This window comes from Bufo gargarizans, chromosome 1 (genome assembly GCF_014858855.1).
Source record: "Bufo gargarizans isolate SCDJY-AF-19 chromosome 1, ASM1485885v1, whole genome shotgun sequence".
In the NCBI taxonomy this organism is placed as follows: domain Eukaryota; kingdom Metazoa; phylum Chordata; class Amphibia; order Anura; family Bufonidae; genus Bufo; species Bufo gargarizans.
Window position 1 is genome coordinate 450,983,863 of NC_058080.1, and position 19,017 is coordinate 451,002,879.

The following is a 19,017-nucleotide window of genomic DNA, read 5'->3' on the forward strand; positions in this document are numbered from 1 at the left end:
GCGGCCGCGGCTTTAAGCAGCCACTTCTTCAGCTCTGCCTCCCACTGAAACATACGAATTTGTACACTTATATGGCAGAAAAGGCAAGCCAGGGTTGCGTCTCATACTCTTACTAAAATAAAGGTGTTTGGGGGTATTGGTCTCCCAGATCCGGAGATGCATATGAAAGCCATTTAATTATGTAGGGCAGTTTACTGGCTTAGAGGACACAAAACTTGAGTTGAACGCATTGCACCCGCACTGAATCCTGACCCATTCATTTCTATGGGGCTGTGCACACGAGCGGTGATTTTCACGCATCACTAGTGCGTTGCGTGAAAAATCGCAGCATGCGCTATATTCTGCGTTTTTCACGCAATGCAGGCCCCATAGAAGTAAATGGGGCCGCGTGAATATCGCAAGCATCCGCAAGCAAGTGCGGATGCGGTGCTATTTTCACGCATGGTTGCTAGGTGACGATCAGGCTGGGGACCAGATCTGTATTATTTTCCCTTATAACATGGTTATAAGGGAAAATAATAGCATTCTGAATACAGAATGCATAGTACAATAGTGATGGAGGGGTTAAAAAAAAAATAAAAAAATTAACTCACCGAGTCCACTTGATCGCGTAGTTGTGGATCTCAGTCTTCTTCTGTAATGTTGAGCTGCCGGCTAAGGACCTGTGGTGACGTCACATCACATTATCCAATCACATGGTCCCTCACCATGGTGATGAACCATGTGATTGGACCATGTGACGAGCACAGTGACGTCATCAAAGGTCCTATTCCTGTGCACAGCAAAGAAGAAGACGGGCTGCGCGATCAAGTGGATTAAGGCGAGTTAAATTATTATTATTTGTAACAGATCTCCTAGCACCCCGACCGGGTACCTCCGTCGATAGATGCTCCTAGTGCTTTCCGAGGACTCCAAGCACTCCACTTGACACCGTACGCCCTGCAGACCCCACGAACCGCCGCAGCTTGGTTGGGGTCTCACCGTCCTCCACCCACGCTGGACCTACGGCAAGGCTCCAGGCTCCAGTGGGTGAACCTCTCCTACAGCCAGAGAGAGGAACAGCTCTTACAAGAGCTAGTAGTTATGCCAGGGGAGTTTAGCAAATCTTCAGCGTATAGCAATCCCCCAGTTTGATCAGTTATCCAAACACCAGTCTCCACATGATGAAGGATGAAGGATAAAACAGGAACACTTTATTGAGGGCTACCCGCCGTATTTATGCAAATCTCCATCTGGTGGACACGCCCCCAGGGGACCAGAATGGAGACTGCGACACACTGAACAGATACAACACATCCCCACAATGCATCATGGTTTCCTCCTCTCTGCCCCAGAGACAACCGAGGAATAATCCAATTATCTCTCAGGACAAAGGGGAGATCGCCAATACACATGTGGGGACAACAGGACAGACATCACCAGTTAAACACACAATGTCACACCCTCCCAGCAACCACAGACATTTAACATATTCCCAGATAGCTCAAGTCTGAGTGCATATCATTAGGCGAATGGCACTCAGACCACACGAATACAATTAAACTAGCCATCTGGGTACCCTCACATAACAAAATACAATTCCAAAGACAGATTTAAGCTGTGCGGCCGGCCTGTCTTTCTTTAAAGTTAGTATGGGCCATAATCCTGAGGCAGGAGGCTGGCAACCAGCCCCCTTCAAAACACCGTGGCGAGGTTGGTTTCGTCACATTATTATTTTTTTAACCCCTCCAGCCCTATTGTACTATGCATTCTGTATTAAGAATGCTATTATCTTCCCTTATAACCATGTTATAAGGGAAAATAATACAATCTACAGAACACCTAACCCAAAACATGCCGATTTTTTTTTGCACTCGCGGAAAAATCACTCATTTTTCCCGCAACGCACCTGCATCTTATCCGGGCAAAAAACATGACGCCCGTGTGAAAGAGGCCTTAAGAGCATTAGTGTTAATGGATTCTCCTGGCCAGACTTATACATGTATAACTTAGTCCTTTGGTGAGGATGACACTTCAGCTTTGGAGATGGTTTTGTAAATCTTAGAAAGCATTTACTTAACCCTTCTTCCCTCTTGCAGATTAGGCATGTCCTCAATATTTAGCAGAAGCAATGCTATTTGCACACTTCCTTTAAACGAAACACCACCACTACCTTCTAAAACGCCCCCCCATAATAGGGCTGTAATCAACCTCAGCAGTCACACGGGCAAAAACAGCACATCAATGCTGAGTATATAAGGGAAATATAGGATTACACTTACCGGTAATCATTTTTCCTTGAGCCTATGACAGCACCCATGGATAGCATCCGCCCCCTTCCTCAGGACAGGAAACAGGAAGCACAGCCTCTTCAAAAGGGAGGTACAACCCCCATCATGCCAGTCCTATTCCAAGAACTAAAGAGACAAAAACACTACACCACAAAACCACAACAGAACAAAAATGCTCCTCTCTGCGTGCAGACACACGCATATATCTCTCTATATATTCTAAAAATCTCTTTTTTTTTTTTTTTTTTATATTATTATATATATATTATTATTTTATTTTATTTATTTTATTTTTTTTGTAGGGGAGGGAATTAGGCGGGTGCTGTCATAGGCTCAAGGAAAAATGATTACCGGTAAGTGTAATCCTATATTTCCCCCCTCGCCTATGACAGCACCCATGGATATCTAGGCGAGATCAACCTAGGGTGGGACAACTGCTTGGAGAACTTTACGCCCAAATCCCAAACCCTCCTGTGAAGGAAGCTGCAGCCTATAGTGCTTAAAGAAGGTATGGGCAGAACTCCAAGTAGCTGCTCTGCAAATCTGGTCGATAGAAGCGGAAGCTCTTTCTGCCCAGGATGTAGACACTGCTCTTGTTGAGTGTGCTCCAAACCCGGCAGGAGGAGGAACCCCCTTAGAGGAATATGCCAGATAGATGGCTTGTTTTATATACCTGGCTATGGACTGAGAGGAAGCAGGGGAGCCCTTCTTCTGTCCCTGAAAGGAAACTACCAGCTTAGAGGACAACCTCCAGCCCTGAGTGGCCAAAAGGTACTGGATTAGACACCTTCTAACATCGAGGCAATGAAATTCCCTTTCCTTCTGATTCTTGGGTGAGGAACAGAAGGAAGGTAAAACTATATCCTGAGACCGATGAAAGGATGATGAGACCTTTGGAAGGAAGGCAGGGTCAGGAGATAAAATAACCCTATCTTCTAAGATATTGAGATATGGTTTTTCGATAGAGAGGGCAGAGATCTCACTCACTCTTCTAGCAGAAGTAATGGCTAGCAAGAAAACTAATTTAAAGGTTAAGATTTTAATAGAGATGTCCTCAATAGGCTCAAAGGGATCTCTGGTTAAAGCAGACAGGACTAGGTTCAAATCCCAGGGGGGAACTCTGGATTTCTGGACGGGAGCGAGTCTAGAAATTGCAACTACAAATCTCTTAATCCAGGGGTGGTCTGCTAACCTATATTCAAAGAGAGCACTTAAGGCAGAGATATGGACCTTTAAAGTACTGGGCCTCAGCTTTTTATTCCAGCCTTCCTGGAGGAAGCTCAGGACTAGAGGTAACTCCGGGGGATCCAAGACATTAACGGGCCTGTTTGCAAATCGAAGGAAGGCCCTCCAAACCCTCAAATAAATCTTTGAGGTAACAGGTTTTCTGCTGGCTAAAAGGGTGTCTATCACCTCCCCGGAAAGACCCTTCATCTCTAGGATCTGCCTCTCAACAGCCAGGCTGTCAAGTGCAGGCTCTCCAACTGTGGATGAAGTAATGGTCCCTGAACTAGTAGTCCCGGGAAGACGGGAAGTACCCAGGGGTCTGCTACCGACATCCTCCTTAGCCAGGAAAACCAGACCCTCCTGGGCCAAAAGGGGGCTATAGTAATTACTAGGGCCTTCTCCTCCCGAATCTTCTTCAGGACTCTCGGGAGTAGCTTTATAGGAGGGAAGGCGTACAGGAGGCCCACTCTCCATGACTGCGCCAAAGCATCCACCGCCGTGGGCCGTTCTAGTGGGGATAGAGAGTAGAACCTCTTCACTCTTCTGTTTCCCCCTTGTGGCAAAGAGATCCACCACCGGGAGACCCCAGAGAGCCACGATGTCGTTGAAGACTTGTTGATCTAGGGACCATTCCCCCTGCTGAACACAATGCCTGCTCAGAAAGTCTGCCTTCACATTCTCCTTTCCTTTTAAGTGTACCGCCCTGATCGATGGAAGGAAATCCTCTGCTATCTCGAAAATCTCCCTGGTGAGGGACATTAGATCTGGCGATCTCGTCCCCCCCTGACGATTGATATAGGCTACTGCCGTCATGTTGTCGGAGTAGATTAAGACGTTTCTGCCTTTTAAAAGGTGGAGGCACTTCTTCAAGGCCACGAGGATCGCCAGGAGTTCCTTGAAGTTGTGAGATTTGGGAACTATCTCCTGATCCCACTGTCCCTGCAGAAGTAGAGATTCTGTGTGAGCTCCCCACCCCCAAGGACTTGCGTCTGTAGTCAGAGAGAGGGGATCCTGCCTTGACCAAGGGACTCCTCTCTGAAGGTTGGAAGGTTCTGTCCACCACTCTAAATCTTTTATTGTACGAGTTGACAGGTAGAAGAGGGAATCCAAGGATAGGGGATCTTTGTCCCAAGCTCCCAGGATCTGCAGCTGAAGAGACCTTGAGTGAAAGTGGGCCCATTCCACCCCCGGGATTGCGGCCGTCATTAGGCCCAGAACTGACATGGCGTCTCTTAGAGAGATAGAACGGCGAGCCACAATGTCCTGAACTCTGGAGACTAACAGAGAAACCTTCTGTGTCGGGAGAAAACACCTCTGCTTCTGGGAGTCCAGGAGCAGCCCCAGAAAGGTGCATATCTGACTTGGTACGAGATTGGATTTCTGGAGATTTAACTCCCAACCCAACTTTACCAGCACCTCCCTGACCCAGGCAATCCCCTCGGATAATTGTCCCGGTGTCTGAGAGAGAAGGCGGAAATTGTCTAGATAGGGGATGACAATCAGATCCTTCTCCCTCAGATGAGCCATCATCTCTGCTACAATCTTCGTAAAAAGCCTGGGTGCCTGAGACAACCCAAACGGCAGGGCCCGAAACTGAACGTGCAGGAGTCTGTCCGGGAACTGAACTGCTACTCTCAGGTACTTCTGGTGACTGGGATGGATTGGGACGTGGTAATAAGCGTCCCTGAGGTCCAGGGTCGCCATGTAGCAGCCTAGGAATAAATTTGGAATTATGGAACTGATAGTCTCCATACGAAACCTCTCGTACACCAGGTATTTGTTGAGCAGCTTCAGATTTATTATGGTTCGGAAGGTGCCATTCGGCTTCTTTACAAGAAAAAGTGTCGAATAATAGCCCCTCTCCCTCTCTTGAGCTGGAACCTCCTGCAGGACCCTTTTCTCTAGTAAATCTGCCACTTCCAGACGCAATGCTTCTAGCTTCTCTGGGCTGGAGCGATAGTCCGTCAAAACGAACCTTTCTGGAGGAGTTCTCAGGAAGTTCAGGCAATAGCCCTGTGAAATGATTGAGAGGATCCAGGGGCTGTTTGAGATCTTCCGCCATTGATCCGCGAAGAGGGAGAGACGACCTCCAAACGGGCATCTGGCGTCATTGCGGAGGTTTCTTAGAGGCCTCTCCACCTGAAAAAAGAAACCCCTTGCTCCTTCTAGGCGCATTACCAGACTGCCTGGGAGTTTCTCTTCTCTTAAAGTTAAATCTGGCCGACTGAGAACGAAAGGGCTTCTTAGGAGGCTGCTGATGAATAGAAGGGAAACCTTTCTTTCTGTCAGAGGCCTTTTCCAGCAGATCATCCAACGTGGGCCCGAAGAGAAATTCACCCTGACAGGGGATAGCACACAATTTTGCCTTCGACCCCGCATCTCCCTTCCAGTCTTTTAGCCAAATCGCCCGACGGGCGGAATTTGAAAGAGCTGCGGCTCTTGCTGACAGCTTCAGGGAGTCCACTGAGGCATCCGCCAGGAAGTCAATTGCACTGTACAGAGTTGGAAATGACGAGAGGAGCTGTTCCGTGGGCGCCCCTTTCTTCATCTGCTTCATCTCCTTCATCCAGACCTTTAAGGACCTGGCCACAGAAGTGGCGGCTATAGCGGGTCTAAAAGAACCAGCCGTCGCCTCCCAGTTCTTTTTTAAATAGACCTCTGCTCTTCTGTCCATAGCATCTTTAAGAGTTCCGGCATCTTCAAACGGGAGGCCTGCCCTCTTAGAGATCTTTGCTACCGGAGCATCCAACTTTGGGGCTCTATCCCAATCAGCAGAGGCTTTGTCCTCAAAGGGATACTTCCTCTTTAAGGCAGAAGGCACGAAAAATTTTCTGTCCGGCCTGCTCCATTCATTCTTAATAACCAAAGTTATATTCTCGTGCACATCAAAACATTTCAGTCTTCTAGGACCTAGGCCTTCGAACATGGAATCCCTCATAGACTGGGGTTCTGCTTGATCATCAAGCCCCATAGTTGCCCTGACAATCCCGACTAGAGCATTAATGTTCTCTGGGAGGAACAAGGGTTTCCCCACCAGCTGCTCGTCCTGTGAATGATCCGAGGATGGAAGTTCTCCCTCCTCCTCTAACCCGGATAACAGCTCCTGATCGCTTGAAGCGGGAATAGAGACCGCGGCGGAAGTACTAGGGCGATCTTCAAGCAGATTACTCAAGGATTCTTTAACTGTTTCTCTGACTTCATCCTTGATTGTTTCATCAGTCCAAATGGTAATAAGGAACCGAATTCATATATCTGCCTTGAGTATATAAGGTTTCAGATATATGAATTCAGTTCCTTATTACCATTTGGACTGAATTCTGACATGGAGCTGTTTGGTTTCATTTAATGGTTGGGGCCCCATCCCCGATGGGGGGTCCCAAGCTTGGCCGTTTACCGGCGCTGGAACCCCCCCCTCGGGTTTGGGGCCCTGGCCATAGCCGACCATCTCCAAGTCAAGACAACAATACTGCCAACATTTTATCTGTATCCTTATATTGCTTTTTATCATTTTTATCATCTTTTATCACTGTATGCTGCTTTTATCAAATTTTATTGTTATAATCATAGTTTTTAAGTTATGAGTTATAGATACACATTTTTTATCGGGGTTTATCGATTGATTAGGATCATGAGAACATTATACAAGTAAAAACGCACCTATAAGAGAAAAACCGCAACAAAAACGCACCAGAACCGCAACATGGCAGAAATGGTCAAAAATATTCCAATCCTGGACTATGGAAACCGGGTTTCACAGAAGACCGTATGAACGTATAAAAAGGAGGAGGTAAGGAGTGCAAGATATACCACTGAGGAAGGGATTGGAATTATCCCGAAACGCGTCATGGGCTATCAGACACTCCGCTTATACCTCCCTGTAAAGGACTTTGCATGGCCATGCAATAAAGAGAAATATTCATCTAAGAACTGCTACCTGATGATCAGCGGAACAGCTCTAACCACCTGAGTGAGTACTGAGATCGGACGCAAGTCCCACTCGTACTACCGCGAGATCGGGCTGGACTGTTAGTTCCTGCAAGCCGTGAAGACGCAGCGGCAAGTCTAGCAGCTTTCCTCCAGCGTTCAAAACAAGTAACCTCTTTTCCGGAGGTAAGACTGTTCACATCTTAGGAAATATTATCCTCTGGACAGAGGTAAGACTTTAGCGGATAAGTCAAATTAGACTGTGTTAAAAGTTTGAACAGCCGATCATTACCAACGGATCACAGTGCCTGTTGCGGTCTACAGTATATTGAGTGACTCGGACGTTTCTGGTTGCAATAGGAAGCAACACAAGCATAAGAGCGTGTATTAACACACAGCGCTCCATCAGGTACCCTCTTCACCTACGTACCTCACATTTTATCACCATTATGGACATTATTTAAACACTACTCTATCAAGATTAATTCATCACCCCTTTTCTTCTTATTTTATTCCTATCACTTATGTATTTGGACACCACTGGAGAATGTTTATGCACTAGCAAGTTTCTTATATGCTTGACTAAGCCCCCTATGCAACAAATGTGAATTTTATCAGTGTTATATTATGGTCGACCTTATCATATAGTTTTTATCCATTTCGTATTTTAACCATTGTGTTTTATCATTGTATTATTTTTTAAGTGCAATCAATAGGCATTTATAATTAATAAATCTGAGTATTGCCATAGAGCGAGTGCTCGCTTCACTATTTTTATTATTCTCATTACATTAAGGCAGGGCGTCCTTAATCATTAGTTTGTAGCACCGTGCCACCCACCAGCATTAGTGAGCCACTCCATTCAGTTAACTAATTTTTAATTAAAGAGGACCACCTCGTCCCCGTCACCACCTGTCATTGGCTGCAAACCCCCGCTTTCCTGTGCCGGATGGTTTCATCCGCGCATGGGGAGAAGCCGCTGCAGCAGTGCACGGAGCCAGGTAAGTATATTCAGTGTGAGGGGCCCGGGCATAAGGGGGACATTTTTTAGTCTAGGATAACCCTTTTAAAGAGGTCCAGGACTCAATAAAATAGGAGCATCTCTGCTAGTGTGCACCAAAATGTAAAATTGACGACAGCCATTAGATTATGTAGATTTGAGATATAACTGGCATTAGTTTGTCATATAAACCACAAGTTTGCCCCTCCCACCAGCAATCCCACATTTTGTAAAAGTTTTTTTTTGTGCAAATAGTGTTTGAGCAAAAAATTATTTAGAAGGGAGTGTTTTGCCACACAGCAGTTGATAAATTCCCTGCTATATATTCGCATTCCCCTTACGCACTATTTGTGCACACTGGGGGAGATTTATCAAACCATAAAGAAAACCGGCTTAGTTGCCCTTAGCAACCACTCAGATTCCACCTTTAATTTTCAAAGGAGCTGTGAAAAATGAAAAGTGGAATCTGATTGGTTGCTATGGCTAACTAAACCAGTTCTACTTCTCCCGCTCATGCCAGGTCTACATAAGTGGGAGTGAGCGGGGAAGAGGTCGGACAGGCAAGCCCGTCTTATTCATCATTTTCTACAACTATTTTAGGCATAGAAAATGGTCTAAATGTAAGACAGCAAGGAAGCACTAGCAAAAAAACTACAGGTTTTAGAAAGCCTAGATCTCTAGTATGCTTTGAAAACTCATTAAAAGGGAAAGATTCTTACTGAATGTAATAATATATTCCTATTAGGATATGCATACTGCAAATCTGACTGCCTCCTGATAGATTTGTTCAGTTTGATGTGAAATGCCAACAACAGTGGAGCATATCTGCACTGTCAATACCTACAGACCCCCTTCAGTGATTGCCGTCTGTGGCTTCTGTATTTAGATAAATGCTTAGAAAATGAAAATTCCCCCAAAAATAGGCTCTGCTCAAGAATGACATTTATTATGCAAATGCACGTGTGCCTAAAATAAAATGAACACAGGAAAGAGTCCCCTGAGCAAGTCTTCAGAATGCATTCCATAAATGTGCAAGAGAGCCACCTTGTGGAGGAAAATAAAAATGTACCTCACAAGGCAAGCAGTCATAAAAATGCTCCTGTTCTACGTTGTTCCACAAATAATTTTAGAACGACAAATCTATTTTGTACTACGGAAATTATTTCCTTGCATATAAAAGTCAATGTACACTGTGGTCCACCTCAGATTTAGCTTTGTATCTTAAATAAAGCAGGTTGTGTATGAATATTTATTACTGATAGCTCCTCTGTCCTAGATCACTCAACATCATCCCTTTACTACCTATACAGACATGAACATCTTCACTGCCCTAGATCACCACAGGCAGATCATCACTCTAGCCACCAGAGATGCAAACAACTACAGTCAGTTCTCTGGATCTGGATGCTGTATAATACAGTTTGGTGGCATTTATGTATGTGGCTCTGTAGATATGCCATTTTATAGCCAATTATTAGACGTTAATATATGATGCTGTTACATATTATATATTGCCCAGTTTAGAGAACATACCTGCCCCACTCACTAGCTACAAAGACTTTCAGGCGGCATCTATCGTAAAGCGTATGCCACCATAAAGGCTGGAGATGCTCTAATCGGATTCAGCAATAGGCCTCATGCACACGACCGTTGTGTGTTTTGCGGTCCGCAAAACACAGATGGCGTCTGTGTGCGTAACGCAATTTTCTGGAACGGCACGGGCAGCCTTTGATATAAATGCCTATTCTTGTCCGCAAAGCGCAGACAAGAATAGGACATGTTATATTTTTTTTTGCGGAGAAACGAATGCAGACAGCACACGGAGTGCTGTCCGCATCTTTTGCGGCCCCATTGAAGTGAATGGGTCAAAACGGCGGCTCGGATGCGGACCAAAACAATGGCCGTGTGCATGAGGCCTTACTTGGTTGAATATATAGGTCACATAATCAACCAAGAAGTCGCCAAAATGTATATTCTAAAAGCATGTTCATCTCTAGAATCCACCCTTTCTTACTGTGGAAAAAAAAATATTGCGTTGTTGCCCTGATCCATTCCCATCTGGAATACTAATTGGCCTCCCCCTCACCAGACTCTACTCTCTCCAATCTATCATGAACTCAGAAGCCAAACTCGCCTATCTGTCTAACCACTACGCTGACGCCTCCCTTCCTGTCCGTCATTGCACTGGTTGCCCATACTGTACAGGACTTAATGTAAACTTCTCATTCACACCCACCGTAATCCGAACCCCTCTCACTCCCATCACCAAGACTTCTCCCTGAGCTGCACCAGTTCTCTGGAATGCCCTACCCAGTGAGTGGTCCGTGGTATCCTGGCCTGGCATACTGCTATGGCGTCATTGGTTGCTATGACACCGTGCGCTTCATGCCGCCGCTGCACTACAGTAAAACACTTGTATAGATCATACGAGTGTATTACTGTAGTGCAGCGGCGTCATAACAACCAATGACGCCATGCGCTCCTGCTCTCAGCAGGATGCTCACGGCTGGGATCTTTTTAGGTTAGCTCATCACATTTTCTAAAGGGCCCTTTACACGGGGCTGAGAATTGCATAGATCATCGCTAACGAGCGTTCATAGTAAAGCTAGTTAGCGATGATCTGGCGGTGTAAATGTACTGCCGAAACGTGCATTCATCGAGTAACTATCGTTTGTGCAAACACAAAAATCCTTGTTTCCCGGTGGCAGATCATGCTGTGAAAACACAACCTGCTACCAGGAAACGAGTCATTATGGGGAAGAGAGATGGCAATGTCAGGGCTGTGGAGTCGGAATCGGAGTCAATTTTGGGTACCTGGAGTCGGAGTCGGTAAAAAATGAACCGACTCCTACTAAATTTAAATTGGAATAAAAAAAAAAAATGCAAGTTTAAATGTCCGAATTCATAAACAGTTATAATTAATGACTTCTCTACTGTAAGAATAAAGGCCAATGCATGCAGTGCCTCACGTAACCGCAAAACAAACGCGTTCAGTGATGTGAAGAAGCATGCTTTTCATATGCTTCACTATATGGCACGCAATGCACAATTAGGAGTGGCAATACATATACTTTCCATTGTGTTGTGTTCTGATGTTACAGGGAACACAACGCCCATGGTTTACCTAGCCTCTCACTGATAAGGGATTAAGTAAATATGTGTTTTGCAGGACTAGACACTTGTATAAGTGAAGGGAACGGATAGTCAATAGTTCAAGACTGAAGCTGTAAACCATTGGAAAAACTGCTGTCATTCAGCTAAGGCTATAAAACGTGTAAACTCAGAATGTTATCTTAAACTTTAAACATGACTATGGGATTCTTCTAGGGAAATCAGGTTTTAAAATAAATGTCCCTTCCTGGATCCTCCCACTACCCCATCTTCAGCAGAAGATCAGCACACAAAGGAGAAGGCAGCAGCTTCTGCCCAACTACCTCTCTGTGCTAGAAGAGCTTAGAAGAACTTCTTTCTTTCCTTCAAGGAATGTATAAAATACATTCGCATATTAAATACATAGGAGTCGGAAGTACAAAAAACTGAGGAGTCGGAGCATTTATCTACCGACTCCACAGCCCTGGATGGCATTAGCGACCAATCCTCCCCATATCTGGAGGGGATCTCTGCATGTAAATGCAGCAGTCTCCTCCACCAACGAGCAGCAGATTGGGACATTAAGGCTACGTCTACACAACAACATTTGTCGCGCGACAGATAGAGCACAACTAAACTGCAACATTTGTAGCGCAACATTTTGTTGCACCAATGTTGCGCGACAATTTTTATAATGGCAGTCTATGGTGTCGCACTGCAACATGCTACGACGCAACAGTCGCAGAAAATCCATCTCGAATGGATTTTATGCGACTGCTGCGTCGCAGTCGCAGCATGTTGCAATGTGACACCATAGACTGCAATTATAAAAATTGTCACACGACATTAGTGCAACATAATGTTGCGCGACAAATGTCGTCGTGTAGACGTAGCCTAACTCTCTTCTATTCACTGCTCTCTCCTCTTCAAAATTATTCCTCTGACCCTGATCTATCAGTTTCTGTCACACCCCATGCGCTCAGAAGCACTACAGATATCAGCTGGTGACTCATGCAAGCCTATACTAGCTACTCTCTTATTGCGTTAAGATGGCCGGACCACTGTACAAATACAAACACTTGTTACCTTTTGTGTAACTCCTATGCCTCTGGTTTTAATTGTGGACTTGTTTGCTACCATGTTATTTATGACTCTGTTTGTACTTGAAACCCCTGATTGTAAAGTGTGCAGAATATGTTGGCGCTATATACATAAAGATTATTATTAATAAATATTCAACAGCCATTTAAGACACTAGACAGACATTCGAAACAGTTGCAGTTAAATAAGTGCAATCTACACTTATCATAAAAATGATTAATGGGAACCTTTCATCAACTTTATGCCGACCTCACCGAGGGCAGCATAAAATAGCGGCAGAAATGCTGATTTCAGCGGTGTGCCACTCGGTGGTTGCTGAGAGCCATCATCATAAACATTGCAGCCCAGGCCTTGAAAAGAGTCACATCTACCTGAGAAGATTAAGGCTAGGTCTACACTGCAACATATGTCGCATGCCAATTTTTATAATGGAAGTCTATAGTGTCGCACTGAGACACGTCGCAAAAAAGCCATTCAAGATAGATTTTTCTGCGACTGTCGCATCGCAGTATGTCGCATTGACTACCATTGTCATGGACATGTCGTCGTGTAGACCTAGCCTTAGAGTTATTCATAAGCTCCTGCTCTCCCTACCCATCTGATGACTGGCAGTCTTTTCCTTACTTTTCTCCCTAGAAGAGAACTGTCAATCATCAGCAGATGGGTGGGGACAGCAGGAGCTTATGAATAAGGCCTCTTGCACACAAAAATATGCCCTCCGAGACTTACAGTCCGTGAGCGGGCCATATGTCCCGCAGCAGCATTGACCGTGCGCATGAGGAGTACACCACATCATAGATTTCAACGATGCTGTGCGCTCCCGTGAGCACAATCAATGCCGCTGCGGGACATGTGGCCGCTCACGGACCGTAAGTCTCGGAGGGAATACGTTCGCGTGCAAGAGGCCTAACTCGGACTCTTCTCAGGTAGATGTGACTCTTTTCAAGGCCTGGGCTGCAATGATTATGATGCTGGTGCTCGGCAACAACTTACTTTCAGCTCATGAGGGACACACCGCTGACATCAGCATTTCTGTCACTATTTTATGCTGCCCTCAGTAAGTTCAGCATAAAATTGATGAAAGGTTCCCTTTGAAGGTTTATTCCAGGAGTACAAAATTGATGATCTATCCTCAGGATAGGTAATCAATACTGTACTCCCTTAAAACTCCTTTAATTCTGAAATGATTAGCGGCAGAGTCGGACTGGGGTGCCTAGGGCCCACCAGTAAAATTCATTAAAGGGATTGTCTCACTTCGGCAAATAACATTTATCATGTATAAAGGTTAATACAAGGCACTTACTAATGTATTGTGATTCTCCCTATTGCTTTTCTTGCTGGTTTGATTCATTTTTCCAACACAGTATCCACTGCTTATTTCCATGGTTACGAAAACACTGTAATCCAGCAGCGGTGGCCGTGCTTGTACACTATAGGAAAAAGCACCAGTCTATGCACAATCCCAAGGTACCGGCCACTAGAGAGGCCAGTGCTTTTCCCTATAGTGTGCAAGCGCGACCACTGCTTCTGGATTACAAGGTGGTCGTAACCATGTAAACAAGAAGTGCATAACTTGTTTGAAAAACGAATGAAGTCAGCAAAGGAAGGAATATGGACAATAAAAGTACATTGGAAAGTGACTTGTATTAACCAACTTTCTCTACATGATAAATGGCACTTGCTAAAGTGAGACAACCCCTTTAGGGGAACCAATATACAGCTACATGCAAATATTACCTGCTCACACAGCAGGCAGCAGCAAGACGCTGCAAGATGATTGATTATGCAACTTCAAGAACAACTTTAATAGAATTTTGGTGACAGATGTACTTTACATGCCACAAATGTGTGAATATGTGAAACCCAAAAGCTAGTCACTGCAAACACGCATTAAAAATAAAAGCAGATTTGTTTGGAAAATGCTCTATTTTCCACCATCTTTAGTACTACTACTACTACTAATACTACTTAAAACAGGGTGGATAAAAATCAATGATTTAAAAAAAAAAATCGAAAATAAAAATGTTTAAAAAAAAACTGAATTTTTTTATTTAATTTAAAAATCAGATTTTTTTTATATTAAATACTTTTTGAGGGAAATATATTACCATCCAAAAGGTTATTCTATCATGAAATAAAGATTAGTTTTTTTTATTATGTAGAATAAGGCTGTATATGTTAAATTATTTTGGTAAATAAATTCCATTACTCCATTCACAATGTCATGCTCTTCCAGAGGTTTTTGTAAGATTATTGGGCAGTTTCTCTGCCTACAACATGGATGTCAAACTCATGGCCCTCCAGATGTTGCAAAACTACAACTCCCATCATTCCCTGATAGCTGTAGTATGCCCAGGCATGATGGGAGTTGTAGTTTTGCAACAGCTGGAGGGCCACGAGTTTGACATCCCTGGCCTACAAGATATTATCACAGATGCTTGGTTTACTTTTGCAGTTCTCAAAACTGAATTTGACTCAGCAGAGATCACATGCCTCTTCACAGCAAAAATGTTATAACATGAACAGATTTTAGAAAAATACCTTATTTCTAACTTCTACAAACCTATGAATACAGAATCAAACTAATATGAAAAGTTGTTATTCTAAAAATCTTCATCTACTAGCATATTTTAAGTTATACCAGCAAGAATTAGTCTTTATGTAGAAATCTATGATTTAAATCAAGCCTTACGGACTAGTGATTTAAATCTAATCCACCCTGACTTAAAACAATTAAACTTTAACATACAAACTTGCATTAAAAAAATACACAACTTAGACACTTATCTCCCTTTTGAAATGGATATTCATAAGTTTAGAACTTACTTTATCATAAAGGCTCCCATTGACATCTGCACCATAGATTGGAGCAACAAAAGTTAAATTTTTCCAATATTTCCTTTCTAAATCATCATAATCCATGTATCTTGGAGTGCAGTATCTGATGACATAATAGGAAAAAAATATATAACCTTTAAATCATATAATGCCAACACGCCCTTTACATTTCATTAAGATTACAATTCGAAAAGCATTCAGCACTGAAGACAATGGGGGGGATTCATCAGAGGCCGTATAGCCATTTTTCAGTTTTACAACACTCCAGTCACTTTAGGGGGAAGTCACAGCCTGACAAATACTTTACACCAGAAAACGAGCATAAATTATAGCGCAAATTTAGTGCCATAAAACTATTACATGTCTGGAGTACTTGGTTTCCTTCTGTGGGTGGGCAGCAGATCATCAAGCACATGCATCTCCCAGGATGCATTGCAATTAGCTTGTTAACCCCTTTCCTCCTCCTGCATGGCAAAAAATCCCTTCTCCACTGTCTAGAGAGCTATACAGTGGTGCTTGAAAGTTTTTGAACCCTTCAGAGTTAGGCTACATGCACACAAACGTCGTTTGTTTCCGTGTCCCTTCCGTTTTTTTTGGGGTTTTTTTTGCGGATAGGATGCGGACCCATTCATTTCAATGGGTCTGCAAAAAATGCGGACTTGTCCGCATCAGTATGTCCGTTCCGTAGCCCCGCAAAAAAATAAATGTAGAACATGTCCTATTCTTGTCTGTTTTAGGCATGGTTACAAAACACATACTGTCGTGTGCATGTAGCCTTTTCTGTATTTCTGCATTAAAGGGGTTCTGCACTTTCAATTAACTGATGATCTATCCTCTGGATAGATCATCAGGTTCTGATCGGCGGGGATCCGACACCCGGGACCCCCGCCGATCAGCTGTTTGAGAAGGCAGCGGCGCTCCAGCAGCGCCGCGGCCTTCTCACTGTTTACCGCCGACCCACTGACGTCACGACTAGTATCAACTAGCTTCGGCACGGCTAAGCTCCATTCAAGTGAACAGAGCTTAGCCCCGCCCACGCTCGTTGATACTAGTCGTGACGTCAGTGGGCCGGCGGTAAACAGTGAGAGGGCCACGGCGCTGCTGCCTTCTCAAACAGCTGATCGGCGGGGGTCCCGGGTGTCAGACCCCCACCGATCAGAAGCTGATGATCTATCCAGAGAATAGATCATCAGTTAAATGAAAGTGCAGAACCCCTTTAATGTGAACTAAAACTAGACCTGATTTTCACACAAGTCCGAAACGTAGATGAAGATAAATCAAACAGACGAGTCAAAAATTAGACTTGGTAATTTATTTTTTGAGGAAAATAATCCAATAATCGCTTATCTGCGAGTAGTAAAGGTATATGAACATTTAGGATTAGCAGATAACTTAAAGGTGAAAATAGAGTCAGGAATTTTCAATCAATAGGAAGACAATCAGGTGCGAGTGGGCAATCTGAGCGAAGTTTCAGACGGAGCGCGTATGGTCACGTGATGTTTCGTTGCTTGATGCGATCACGTGACTATTCTAGTCTTCCGTTGCTTGGGAGATGCGGTCTGCCTTCTGAGCACTCATGATCAGTACCACACATCTGGCTGTAGCATCCAGTATCCCCAGCAACAAAGCATCACGTGACCACACTTGCGATCATGTTTCCATATATATTTTTTCTACATACTTGTTTGACTAATGAAGGAGGTGTGCCCTTAGTTATCAGTTGGCTTCAGTATAGGTCATCAATATAGGAAACGGGCCAACCCTTTTAATAATAAGCCCCTGGGTGGCAGTGGCTATGGTTAACAATGTGAACAATGAAGTTGGAAACAGCAGAGATTTAAAATGTATGAATTATGCGTTTTTCTCAATACTATATATCAAATCAGCTTCTCTAACTTTATAATAAGCTGCCTGCAGATCACATTGCATTTCAAGCTGACAGGAGCAAGATTTTTTTTTTTTTAGCCATATTCCAAGAGCCATAACTTTCCTTTTTTTATCCTACAGTCGATGTGGGTGCCCAATGTGTTGTGATTGAGCAAAATTACATACAGAACAGGCACCATTTTGACCAAACCTAGCAGTGTAATTTTTAAGTTCAGAATGTTATGTATTTATTTAGCATTAATGGCAGCCAAGCTCATCCCAGAAGGGTCCAAAGAGCGGTTCACCCAGCTTTCATTCTCCCTGCCTCTTCCTTCACAGCTGTCTCTGCCTTTGTCCCTTTCTCAGCCTCAGATCAGACCCCCAACAGACCCTCCCCACCCTCAATTAGCCTCAGATCAGCCCATATCAGACCCCAGACCTCAGATAAGACGTTTAAAATAAATAAATAAACGTACCTCTCCAGCTCCGGACAGTATGGAAAAGTGGGAACTACATGCCACATGGGAAACAGAAGCAGGTAATGGTTAAAGAGTTAAGCACATTAATGGAGATTTTTACCTGTTACCAACAGGCAGGGGAGTAGCTAAAGGCTCATGGGCCCTGGTGCAAAAGTTCAGCTTGGGGCCCCCTTCCCTCAGTGCTTTGTGGCCAGAAGCAGGGATGCACTTTGTGCTGTCTGAGGCAATAATTGAAACGACCCCCCCACCCCATGCCAAATTCATGGCCTAACCACTTCCCTCCAGCCGGAGGTGTAACTTGACCAGCATGCACTTTCTATAATACAGGTGTCTTCCTGTGCAGCACTAGGGTCTTTGGGCCCCTCAGGCTCCTGGGCCCGGTAGCGACTGCTACATCTGCACCCCCTATAGCTACGCCCCTGCCAACAGGTACCAGGGTTAAAGGTGTTCTACTTATGCCACTCGTTCTCATCAGCTTGTACAGTATTTCATTTAAAGTGTAACTGTTATTTCCATTTAAAGAACCTTCTATAAAAGCGTTACCTGAGCATTACTAAGGTGAGTCACTCTTCAGTGTTTTACCGAGCACTAAAGAGGCCTGTGTGTAACAAGTCAGAGGGTGACGGACAGTGATAGTGAGGGCACATGTCCATAGTCAGGGACTGAGGTAGTGACAAGGGGTGGCGGGGAGCCTCGGTGTGTTACACACAGGCCTCTTCTACAGACTGAAGACAGATTCTCCTTAGCAACACAGTTGGAGCTTCGCTAAGAAGACTCCTTACACCCTGTTTTCTAGTAAAAAGAAACATCTTTCCCTAATAAAGTACATTACAAAAATGTGTAACATCCCTGTCCCTATACTATATGAAAAATAAACCAAAATGACTTTACACTTTAAGAACATACTGCACAGCATTGATCTATTTGCTTCTACTGGTTCTGTTCTTCCAATTATAAAAAAAAAAAGGCCTAGAAGGGAATGTTAGGGTACTTTCACACTAGCGTTTTTCTTTTCCCGGCATGGAGTTCCGTCCTAGGGGCACTATACCGGAAAAGAACTGATCAGTTTCATCCCTATGCATTCTGAATGGAAAGCAATCCGTTCAGGATGCATCAGGACGTCTTCAGTTCAGTCTTTTTGACTTTTCAGGACGGAGATAATACCGTAGCATGCTGCGGTTTTATCTCCGGCCCAAAAAAACTGAACACTTGCCTGAATGCT

The 19,017-nt window shown here is 44.1% G+C and overlaps 1 protein-coding gene across 1 annotated transcript in view; it reads right to left on the bottom strand.

Moving 5' to 3' along the window:
* KDM4C (lysine demethylase 4C) overlaps nt 1-19,017 on the bottom strand; it is a 324,567-nt gene that overhangs the window by 269,342 nt on the left and 36,208 nt on the right. Inside the window, exon 4 of the mRNA XM_044272540.1 lies at nt 15,439-15,553. Within this exon, the coding sequence (XP_044128475.1) occupies nt 15,439-15,553 (115 nt within the window). The remainder of the gene's footprint in view (nt 1-15,438; nt 15,554-19,017) is intronic.